The sequence below is a fragment of the Pieris brassicae genome, chromosome 10 (genome assembly GCF_905147105.1).
Source record: "Pieris brassicae chromosome 10, ilPieBrab1.1, whole genome shotgun sequence".
Taxonomy (NCBI): Eukaryota; Metazoa; Arthropoda; class Insecta; order Lepidoptera; family Pieridae; genus Pieris; species Pieris brassicae.
In genome coordinates, this window is record NC_059674.1 from 7208312 (window position 1) to 7220614 (window position 12303).

The window sequence follows — 12303 nt, forward strand, 5'->3', positions numbered from 1 at the left end:
GTCGTAACAAAAGAATTTATATTTATAGAAAAACAACAACACTCGTAAAGACCAATCAGAAGTCAGAGTGCGAGAGAGTATTTGAGAGAGCGTACACATATCTACTGCTATTTATGGCCCGACAGGACCTATATTTATATTAATTAATTAAGCCCCTTGCTCCTTTAAAAATATTAAATTAAAAAGAAAATATTAAATGCTAAAATCCTTGGATATTTTATTACAGATTACGTCGGATCTATCGGACCAAGCTTCGGAATTCTGCTTGGAATCAACACAGAGCTCTCCCCTCTCTTCTCATAGAACAGCTGTACATAGCTAGGAACAAAGTTACAAGGAAAAAAATGCATGTAAAAATTTGCTGTGTGATTAAAATTTTGTCATATTTTTTATGTTAATTTTACCTAAATTTAGTAGGAAATAATCATTGTAAAAATGCGTTCAAATGAATTTTATTACGTCTGATAAACAATCGTTAGAACAACGATTCGTCTTTAGTCAATAACGATGCGTAAAATATTGGTTTACTCGTTCCTTTTAACGCATTTATGTAAATTGTAATAGTTTTTATAATAAAATAGAAATAATTGTATATATATCATCTAAGATTCAAGTTGAATGTTTTTTGAGAAACTAAATGTAAAAAACATTATTTAACTAATTGCGGGTTATTATAGTATGTTTACAAAGGATGTTTTAGTAGGATTCAAAGTGATTTGTTGTAGAAAAATTTTCATGTCATTCATTTTAGGAATTCAAAATAAATTTTCATTTGCATTTTTGACAGCAATCCTGTTTATGGGATTATAAATAAGATACTTTGGAAATATAAATTAGCAAAAAGAATATAAGGGTTAAATATCATTAAGTTATCCGTATAAATTGATCTCTCGATCAATTCTTTTGAATTAATTTCTATACTATATATTAAATTGTTAAATACAATTTTGGCACTTCATCATCAACTGTACGGGATTATTTTATCAACTAGTGTGCATCATAGAAGTATTTTCTTCTAACACTTCAGTCGAAGGGATTTCGTTGGGGCAAGGTTCCAAATTTTTAGCATTTTGCCGCCTTGACACATTAACCTTGTATTGTGACAATTGTACAGAGCTTAAAGCTCAAAATTGCATTCAAGTCTTAGGAATAAATATATGCAGGAGTGCGTTTGGTATAATTACTTTGCCCTGTATCAGGGCAGACACATTTCTGCATCTTCCACTGTTTCGTCTTTAATGAAAATTGACATAAGCACCAAATTTTTTAATTAAAAATTGGTATTTCGTAGCAATGGATTATATTGTAATGTAAAAGTTTTCTAATTAGAGTTTGTTATGTTAAGAATAATTTTTGATTTGTAATAAATATTTTCGGAATATTTGAGATTTTATTTTTAATTCTTATAATTATTTTGACAACACCAAGACTTATTCTCATCATAAGAGTTTCTAGCAATATTTTTGATTTTCTAGAAGATTAATTAATTATCATTTTATGAGCATTTTTTACAAATACCGGCAGACATCTTGAACATGTCCCTGCGCCTGCGCAGAAGCGGTTTTTAGGTATCACTGGGAGAGTAACGTGTCGATCGCGTTATTGGTAAATCAGTTGACGTTTGTGTCCCGCCGTGTACGATGCGCAAAATTTCCCCCACTCCCTTGGTTAATGCTCAAGAAGTTTGCCAGTATCTTTTATTTTCTTACCGCTTCGTTTACCTAATTATACTTTCCTGAAATAGATTGCAACAACCATAAATATAGTTTTAGTTAAAATTTTAATTTTACCAAATATTCATATAACTTAATTGCGACAGTTTTAAAACAAAGAGTGGTAATAATATACCTCTCGTTTCACCAAGGTCATAACATTTCCGCGAAAAGTGGTAAAAAATTATTAGATTCTAGACATTCGTCAAATATATGTTTAAATACCGCCTTAATATGCGTTTACTGTTTGTCCGTGTAACGGAGAAACAATCGTAAAAAACTTTTGATCTTCAGTCTAATTATTTACACTAAATACATAACAACAATGTATAAATCGTCGAACAGGAAAAAAAGCTTTCATTAAATATATACATATATTACATTTAATACATACATATAAAATATATATGTATCAATGCTTTGCAAAAATTCGGAAAAAATACAGTTATAGTACTTAAGGAAGTCAAAATGAGAAAATATTAAAACAGTCCTAATAATGCTTTATGACGCTTTCCCCAGGGCAAGCGATATATAACTGTACAACTTCTACTATATCTGTCCGAAAATTTTATTCCATTTTGAATACAATGTTTAATTTTGTCTACTATTTTTTTACTGAATATGAATTAGCTAACCAATTGTAAACAATACAATTTATTAACAAATTTAGATTATACACAAATAAAATATATTTTCCTTTTTAGAATACATATAATAACTATAGATACACAATCATATAACAACTATAGATACGCAAAAAATATCAACCATCAAAATTTGCAAGCAATGTCTAGCATGATTGTGTTTTTTTTTGAAGTTACTTTGTCAGTAACTTTTTTTAGTAGATTTAACTTTTGCACTTGCTTTTGACTTAACTTTTTTCTTTGGTTTATTTACAGTTCTTACCGCCATAGCTTTTTTTATTGCCTCTTTTATATCTCTTTCTATAGGTTTATAGTAATTTTTGTTTGTTTTCTTTTTATGAATATCTCCCTCCTTTATAAGATGTGCTAGTGGATTCACTGTTACTAATTGTAGCCCATCTGATAATTTTACGACTTTCTTCTCTGGTGTTTTTGGCTTTTGTTCTGTTTGAACTATATCTTCAAGTTTAATAATCTTGTAGAACGGCGCTTCCGCTTGTAATGTTCCTATCCTAAATGATTTGATTGCTTCTGGCATATCTGGGATGGTGAATGTCTGTTGCAAAGGCTGAAACTCTTCAGTAGATAACATTATTTCTTCCGCTACTTCTGGAATGTTAGTTTTCTCTTCACCAATATAATCCTCATTGAATCGATTATCATCATTATCTACGTAAATGTACTCTTCACAATAAGCATGGTCTGCTTCCATAGTCAACACATCTGCTTGCTTATAAACTCTATCTCCATAGTTCAGATTTGCATGTCGTGTTTCACCTTCTACAATTTTTATAGAAACAGTTGGCGATTCCTCGGCGGTACCAACAAATTTTTGGGGCATTTTTAGTCCTTCAAATGTGAGTGGTGCGAAACTACATTTTCTAAGAACAATATTCATTTTTTTTCTTTCTGTAGTCAGCTTCATTGTCACTGAACTTTCAATTCTTACCTTCTCGGTCTGGTCAGGTTTAAAGGTTTCAAAGAAGTTTTGAACAGACAAGTTTTTGCTAGATTTAACCATATTCAATGTTGCCGGTGGTGATTGTGCAGGATCAACTTTTATCAGGGTTTTCATGAAATCATGATTTGGTTCAATCGGATTTTCAGTGGCAACAACTGTCTTCTTCCTCTCTTTAATTTTTTGTAATGTCTCTATTAATTTTGAGTTTTTGTGATATTCTTTTAAATGTCTTTTAAGAGTCTTTTCAGATTTAAAGGATTGATCACATTTTATACAATGTATTGGTTGTATTTTTACATGCAAATTCATATGATGTCTAAAATTTTGCAATGTGAAACAATTCTTGTTACACACTTTACACATAAACTTGTTTTTCTTCCGCCTTTTTAAAGATTTTTTCTTCTTGCTAATTTTTAATAATGGAGCATCGGAATCTGAAGAATTTGATTGTATTTCTTGTAATGTAATTATTTTCTGTCTAGCTCCAGTGTTTAAGGACTTCTTAATTTCACCATCAATTTGTTCACTTGTGTCATCTTTCAAATTTTCATAATAAATACTCTGGGGAATAAATGGGTTCTCAGACTTTTTCTCAACAAAATATACATTGAACTTCTCATCAAATTCTACGAATCCCACATTTTTGTGGTCTGTTCTTACATGTAAAGTAAATTTTTTACGAATTCTAAAGTGAGTGTTACAAATTTTACATGTATAGGGTGATAATTCTTTATGCCTTGAGAAGAAATGACCAAATAAAAGTTTAGGATGGTTAAAAACACGGTCACAATAAACACACAGATATTTATAGAGGTGTAAATTGTGTTGATGAACTTTTCTAACATGGTTTCTAAGTGTAGCATCACCAACAAATTGCCTATCACATAATTTGCAGCGTGCCAAAGTTACAGTCTCCTTGTGAGCTTGATTCTTGTGATTAGCTAATTCTTGAACAGTGTCAAAATCTAGACTGCAGTCCACACATTTGATCAAAAAACAAGTTTTTTTATGCTCTCTTAAAGCTCTAAAGGTAAAATGTTTATTGCATTTTAAACAATATGAATGATTTTTCTTTTTCAATGTATGCGTATTTACATGTTTGACAAGGCGTGTTTTTTTAAAGTACACTTTACAGCATAAGTCACATGTATATGACTTACATGAGCTCCTTTTAAGGTGGTCAATATAGCTATGCATGCTTTGGCATGGAGTCTTACACATACAAATATAATTTTTCGGTAACGTCCCAAAAAATGATTTTACATTCATATTTAGCAGAGAAGATAAAAGAGAAAATCCATGATTAATCATAACACCCTCACTGTTTTCATGTTCTTCATATTCATGTTGAGAAATATCAAAATCATAAGCAAAACACTTATTGCATTGGGAACAGAATATAGAATGCTTTGGACGATACTTGTGTTTATTTTCATGGGCCATTTTAGTTTCAAGATTAGGGAAGAGTCGGTAACAGTGGACACACCACTTTAAATGCAGCAAATGTTCGTTACGAATGTGCAGCATGAAATCTTCAACGTCTGAGAAGATTTTCAAACAGAAGGTACAATAACATTTAGACTTCTCACCTTTGAAATGAACTTCTCTCAAATGAGTCTGCAGATCAGAGGCATCTAGAAATTCAGCAGAACACATATCACACACTGTATCAGCTTCAGTTGTATATTGCAATTCATTATGGTCTAAATAAGATATTTCCATTGATGATTTGTTATCACCTGAATCCTCAAAGTCTACTTCACTTTTATCATTTTCTAATTCCTCCATATTTAATTATCTTGTCTTAATTAAGCTTTAGAGAATAAATGAAATTATAAATATATAAGCACATACATAAATGATATGGGTAAAAGTCAATGTACTTTTCCTTGAGGCAAAATATTTACTAAAATTGTAATGTGATATTACATTATAATATTCTTGAAAATTTATTCTTGTTTATAACCACAGTTTATAGATATTTGCTTCGTGCGCTTACACCACAGAATAAATATAGAAAAAAATAGAATAACAAGATAAACGAAGAATATAAACGAATATCTAGCCAAAATCTCACTCTTCTCAATTTTATTTTTATTAATAGTGCTGTAAGTTCTACAGATATTTAATCATTAATAATTGGATTCTATTCTATGAACTTTATTGCCTCTTCTAGATCTAGTCTATGAAATAAAAATCTATTACCGATGACCTATCAAATCGTGAATCGAATTTTTTTATCATGTCACCACAAAGCTGTCACCAAATGCCCGTACAATTTTTATAGGCGGTTCTTGCTGCCATGCACAAAATCAAGACTTTCAGGTAATATTCAGATCCTTTCATTATGTGATTCGTGTTAATATTTACAAAGAATGTCTTTGTCCACTTCTCAGGTAAATGCAACATCATTCTAACCTCAACGTACAACATTTCTTATATTGGCTTTACATTACGACTCCTGTTTAAAATCTCGCCATATATGCGTTTGTATACTTAGTAATCAATAATTCAATATCTCGGACCAACTTTATATTATAGGTTTAGAGGTGATATGGTACCAAACAAGATTGCGCATTAGTGACGTATTGTTTATCTATTTCTTATATTAGTGACATCTCAGATGTAATATGTAAATACTGGAAAAATCTAAAACTATTACGAAACTAGTAGTATAAAGTAGCTATATTCGTGTAGAAGTAACTGAAATATTCTTATAAACAACTTATAATTATTAGATTATTGGATAGTTTAAAATTGAAGTAGTTATAATTCTATTTCATTGATAGCAGAAATTAATTCATTGATGTTGTGAATTTAAGAAATATGAAACTTCCATAAAACTTTTTTCACTTACCCTCTTATTAAACTTTGTATACTTATTACTTTAAATAAACAATGTTTATAATAGGCTTACAGTGTAATTGACAAGTAAAACTGATTTTCTTCTTGAGTACAAATTGTTAGTACATTACTGGGAATAAGGAAAAATGTTTTGGTATTGTTTATAAGAATGTAGATTGGTTTGGAATACTTAAATACTGTAGAGCTCTATAACAGAAGTAATTTTGTAATCCACTTTTATAATAATAAGTAGTGAAGTTCAAGAAATCGGACTTACAACACGTTCATTGACTGTAAGGTAGGTAGGTTAAATAATTGGCCAGATATATTTAAAAGAAGTGACAATTGAGTAGTAATTAGTTAAACACACCATAGTTTTATGGTTACTTTTATTAACATATGTGTATGTGGTTGGAAAATGGGAGCATTACACACTAAAAACTAAACTTAATACAGACTACATACTACCTCATTAAATAATAAGAACTACCTACACATAATATAAAAAATACTATAAAGAGCATAAAACTGTACTACATTATTTCATAGGAAATGACAAACTTTTGAACTGGAATATGCTAAAAGTGTTTGCCTATTTGTTTGTAGATTAAGACTTATTTTGATATTGATATGGTAACCTCTGCCTGTTATTGATCATATTTATATTTAAACATTACTTTGTGGTGAATAAGCTATTATATGGTATTACATATATTTAATATATTGCCAGAAATACTGTTTACGTAATAACTAAAAGCACAAATATTAATTATGGACTGCCTCGTCCGCCTGCATGTCTGGACTTTTTTAAATATTTTATCATATATTGTAGTTTTACACTTGTATTTTTCATTAACATTATAGGTTCGTGGTATTTACTATTCACACATCATATTTAATATATTATTTCTGGATTATGAATTCCTGGGTCTGGCTTATACTAATAAGATTAATATTATTATTATTTAAATAGTTATTATTCATTTACTTTACATAGTATTAATATACCTGTTTATGTATAATACAATAAAACTAATTCCTCTATCATAAAAACAAGACTAATTTCTGTTAATCTGTACTAATATATACAAATATAAATATTAACGCTTTGCAATAAGGGTTATTATAAAATGTTGAATGTTGGTGTACTTAGGGCTGAATCTCTTATTGTTATAAAAACAGAACAAGTGAGTGTCTTTTTGGACCGGCAGTTGTTTCTTAACTGATTTATATTAAATTCAATTTTTTTTATTCCAGATCTTGCTATGCGGTGATAGTTCAAATCAGTCAAAAATTACAACAACCTCTTTCGGCACAGCGCAACATCCATCCGTACGGGCACACCATCTGACTCAAATCTTGGCTATCCAAGAAACGTCTTTTCTTTCAATTCCATAGGGTTTTTGGCAATATAAATCATGACTGATATAGAAGAAATCAGAAGAGGGGTATCCGAATTGACGGTACTTTCATTTAGAAAAGTCGACGATGTGAGGCGACTAGCGAACCACTTCCGTAACGTCATCCATGATCCTAAGACGCAGGAAAGTAAAATTGTCTTGCGTTATCTCAAAAATCTCGATGACACTCACAGAAAGATATTCTTAACAACTCGTGAAGGCGTTGAAGTTGAGTATATCTTCACTACGGAAAAGAAGAGCAGTCTTCAGCGGCAGAGATTCAACAGCTTACCAGTCAGCGAAGTTCCTGAATTATTGAAATCTGAACTGAGCGTTGAAAATGCCAAGCCTGTCCATATTTGTGCTGACTGTAACATTGAAATTGAAGTTAACGATGAAGAACCATTAATGGAGTCGCTCCAACGCCACTTTAACTTGGAAGTACATCAGCCTAAACTCAAAAGAGAGAGTATCGATGTCGCTGAGCCAGTAATCCTGCCAAATATGTCTAGGCGACTGTCTGCTCTAGAGTGCGGAGAAACCCCAACGCAAAACATCGAAAGTTTAATGAAATTGGTAAAACCTACTGAAAGGTTGGATAAAATGTTCTCAGGAAAGCTTGAAGCATCCTTGGTCAGACTTCTACCTGACAATTCTGAAGCTAGTATTGATGCTGCTGTGAAATTTTACCAAGGTGTCTATGATAAGTTGTGTCAGGATATAAATATGACTGACTTCTCCGGACAGACAAGTTCCGTTGCGCCTATAATTATGAGTATCAAGGATAATGTTAACCAAAACTTCGCGTCCGATGCGAATAAATCGTTTGAAAACGATGAAACCGATGTGCCTGAAAAAACATTTAAGAACCAACTTAAGAAGTACCGTTACTACGGGCCTATAGAGAATCTTGTAGTGAAATTGCTTAAGAATCACAAGTTACTTACATTAGTTGACGACCGTACAGGGAAACTTGCATTTTTTTGTATGGCTTGCGAGTATTATACCTTAAGATTTAGGTATGACAGTGTTTTAAATCATATATTTAGCGACACCCATATTCACAACTTGACGTGCATTCTACAAGGTGACAAACACATACCATTTTGTGTGCAAGAATCAACCATTGAGAACATTAAGGACATAAATAGAAAGTTCTTGAATGAACATAGCGTACACCACGATAGAAATGGATTTTATTGCAACCTTTGCAAGACTTCAATTGATTCTAATGAAGTTGTGTTACACATTTTAGATGAAACTCATCTTGGTAGACTTTCTGATAAAATATACAGGAGGAAAACCAATTCAGAGGCAGGGCAGGATGAGTGGGGTCCAAAAAGTCTTGATTGGGCTAAATTCCTAGCCAGTGTTGGCAAACCATTACATAATCGAGACCATGTGGTTATAGAAAACTTTATTAAGCCATCGGGAAAGGTCTCCAACTACTGTTCATGTTGTGAAATGGTACTTAAAGGACCTCGGCAGGTACTGTTTAATCATATACGCCAAAAGAAACATTTGAGAAATGCAGCACCTCACAAACTAGCTATGCTTTATAAAAATCACTGCCGGCCCGCAGAATACTACGCAAGTTTTGGAAATTTCTTTGTCTGCACTATTTGTCCTGTATATGTTGCTTTGCCATCATTTTCCGCCATTGTTGAACACTTTGATAGCTCTATGCATATTGAGACAATTTCGAAGCTCATTCGCTCTGCTTTATACCCAGAGGAAGACTTAAAACTTCTAGAAGCCAACGAGATACACAACAACAAGTGTGCAATCTGTGATCAATCATTCCCTGATACATCTGATGCCGTGAAACATATTCTATCTGACATAAATCACCAAACAGCCATTGCCGAGAACAGAGTGAAATCGAACAAGGGAGACATAATTAGTGTTTACATGAATGGTAACTACATATTGCATACTGAAGGAGCCCAGTTTGTCTGCACTGTTTGTGGAAGTAATTCAAATTCTATACGTTCTCTACTTAACCATCTGGTGTACGCTGAGCACTTCAAGCAGAGATTAAATTCAGAAAATGTGTTTAGATTTTATTTGGAATTAAAGCATAATATCAATATGCTGTCCCGTAATAAATATGTGTATAACGTGTTTGGAATCTTAAAGTGTGGTGTCTGTGCTAGTGATATTGATGAAGGAGAGAATGCCAAGCGCCATGTGGCCTCGCCACGGCATAAGGAGAATATGGGGGCCAGCTATGTTAGTTTGGAAGCGTCTGCTATTGAATGAGTAAGTTAAAATTTTCTACTTTAGATATAGGTACAAAGTTCTTTTGAATAGGGTGTAGCCTATTGATTAAACTACTACACTTAAAAAAATTTAACTGTAAAAGATGCACATGCAAAAAGTTTTGGTTGTATTATTTGTTAATTTATATTTAATATAATTTTTAATATATTCATGTGGTTTCACTGAAGTGTAAAACATTTTCTGACATACATAATATGAAATGTATTGCTTTCGTAGTTACCTGCATAGATATTACTTTGGAACATTTCAGTTAATATTATGGAGTTTCCTCAATGTTGTATTTTACATAGATGTTGTCTATACCTAGCTTCCTTATGACCAACCTATTACCTTTAATTGTCAATAGATTCTAACATTTTTATACTCATCACACTTCTCCTTTGTTTCAGATATGTATGTATGTTATGTACCTCTGTACCCGATGAATCATACACCATTTTATACATTGGTGGATATTATGTTTTACACAAATGAAGATTTTAATAATGAAATAATAATTTTATAATTTATCTATGGCCTTTTATTTTAACATGCTATATACCCATATAAGATATATATCCACATCTTAGTATTCGAAGGTAACATTATCTGAAAAACAACTATGGTTGTAAGGATTTTATCCCAAAACTTTTCTGTGTTCTGATCAATGTTAAATACATTAGCCAGTACAGCACCCCCTCAGTAATAAGAAATAGCCTTGTAAAAGTATTCTCGTAAAATAAATTGTTTACAAGACAACACAAAACTAATTATGGAATTGACAAATCGTTATAAATTTCATACTACGGAAATTCTTGAGAATTTCTACGGAAGCTTGAGAAATCTCGGCGTTATAAGGAGTGCAAACGCGTTAGATGGTCTTTCTAAAAAAATCCGACCTTAAAAATTAAACATTCAATGAAAATTATGTTTCGCGCCATCTATTGACCGTTTTAAACTAGGTTATGTATGGTTCTTCAATACTAATATATTTTTTCTAAGTGTTTACGCTTCTTACCACAACACTAGATGGCGTTATTCAGTATTTTAACTCGAGAGTCGACTTTGTTAACTGATTTTTTTATTGCAGGTATAAATGTAACTATCAAATTACTGAGGTACGGTTTTTTAATTCCTCTAAACTCCGACGCTTTTCTAATATTCATAGGCGAAAGGGTCGTATCGCTTATATTACAGTGACTGACGTATTTTACAACTCTATAACATATTTCCAAGTGCGTTCTGATGCTTCTTAACATTTAGGGTAACCAATTAACAGTTTAAAAATAGTACAGGGGCATCCATATTGCTAAATAGAATGCATCAAGAGAAACCTTGTTATTCATAAAAACCAACAGTTATATAAACACGAGCGAAATAACTACGGCAGTTTTATGTTTAATTTAAGTTAAAATAGTGTAAATATGATTTTATAATGAAATTATTGGCTTCTTTAGCATGAACAATTTGTACTCTGTGTTCATATAGATTATAGACTATATATTTATGGTAATAATAGAAACAATTGATTACTAAAAAATAAAGACATGTAGAATCTAGATATCCCAGGCTGTGTGTCAACCCATTCCATTTTGTAACAAGAAATAGGTATATGGCGTTGACTAATTTTACATTTATAACTATACCAAGGTATAAAAAAACATTGTTCGTTCTGCTAATCGTTCTGATATTTATTTAGAATTACGAAACAATAAAAGTATGGCGTTATATTCCTTAGTTCAGTTAAAATTTTTGTCTTCATTGATTTTGCCTACCCAAGTAGGTAATCAGTGCGTACATCGAGTTTTTTCTTGATATACAGTTTAAACTTTCTAATATATACTCAAACACGTACTCACAAAACCAACACACTAATATCTGTACCTGTTTCGTGATCATTTGTTTTTTCTAACCTGACTATTGTTTATCACAGTACGTATTCAACGAAGAGCGGTTCGAATCGTCAACGAGCGATCCATTAGCGTTGCGAAGGGATGTGGGGTATCTCTGCATCTCCCATAGCATTTACCACGGAGAGTATTTAGAGTTATTTAGAAGAAGCTGAGTTTCACCATCGGACGTCAAGGCAGAATACGAAATTCCATTCATATCACCTCGACACTATGTGGAACCAGGTACTCATCGATTTATTTCCGAACCTATTCACCTTAAGAGCCCTTCAAGAAAGGAGCGTACCAATTCTTAAAAGGCCGGTAGCGCTTGCAATCCTATGGCAGTGCGAGTGTCCATGGGCGGTGGTATCACTTAACATTAAGTGAAGACCAGTGTATTAAAAAAACGAGCGAGTGTTAAATGCGCATATAGAAATTTTATTGTTGAACAGCTGGGGCTCGAACCTAAGACCTCAGTGATGATGATGATGCGAGTCGCACACTGAAGCCACTAGGCTACATTTTACTAGGGAAGAATTTTTATGCACTGTAATTTTTATATGTATAATCTATACCTAAATAAAACCC

At 32.0% G+C, this 12303-nt stretch overlaps 3 protein-coding genes across 5 annotated transcripts in view; 2 read left to right on the forward strand and 1 right to left on the reverse strand.

The window, feature by feature from the left end:
* Positions 1–1386, forward strand: part of LOC123714886 (nuclear pore complex protein Nup98-Nup96) — a 53039-nt gene extending 51653 nt beyond the window's left edge. For all 3 annotated transcript variants that reach the window (XM_045669519.1, XM_045669520.1, XM_045669521.1), the window contains exon 48: positions 227–1386. In XM_045669519.1, coding sequence (XP_045525475.1) covers positions 227–322 — 96 coding nt within the window. In that variant the 3' untranslated portion in view covers positions 323–1386. The remainder of the gene's footprint in view (positions 1–226) is intronic.
* A 754-nt stretch (positions 1387–2140) lies between these two features.
* LOC123714918 (zinc finger protein Xfin-like) lies at positions 2141–5390 on the reverse strand. The gene has a single exon (XM_045669583.1). The coding sequence runs from the start codon at positions 5103–5105 to the stop codon at positions 2538–2540; it is 2568 nt and encodes an 855-aa protein (XP_045525539.1). The 5' UTR covers positions 5106–5390; the 3' UTR covers positions 2141–2537.
* A 124-nt stretch (positions 5391–5514) lies between these two features.
* LOC123714920 lies at positions 5515–10353 on the forward strand. The gene is made up of 3 exons (XM_045669584.1): positions 5515–5642; positions 7419–9823; positions 10234–10353. Exon 2 carries the CDS (start codon positions 7580–7582, stop codon positions 9821–9823), a length of 2244 nt encoding a protein of 747 aa, XP_045525540.1. The 5' UTR covers positions 5515–5642; positions 7419–7579; the 3' UTR covers positions 10234–10353.
* The last annotated feature ends 1950 nt before the right edge of the window (positions 10354–12303 follow it).

What these genes read in the sequence shown, in the direction of transcription:
- LOC123714918 (XM_045669583.1), bottom strand. Translation starts at nt 5,105, where the DNA reads ATGGAGGAATTAGAAAATGATAAAAGTGAAGTAGACTTTGAGGATTCA.
- LOC123714920 (XM_045669584.1), top strand. Translation starts at nt 7,580, where the DNA reads ATGACTGATATAGAAGAAATCAGAAGAGGGGTATCCGAATTGACGGTA.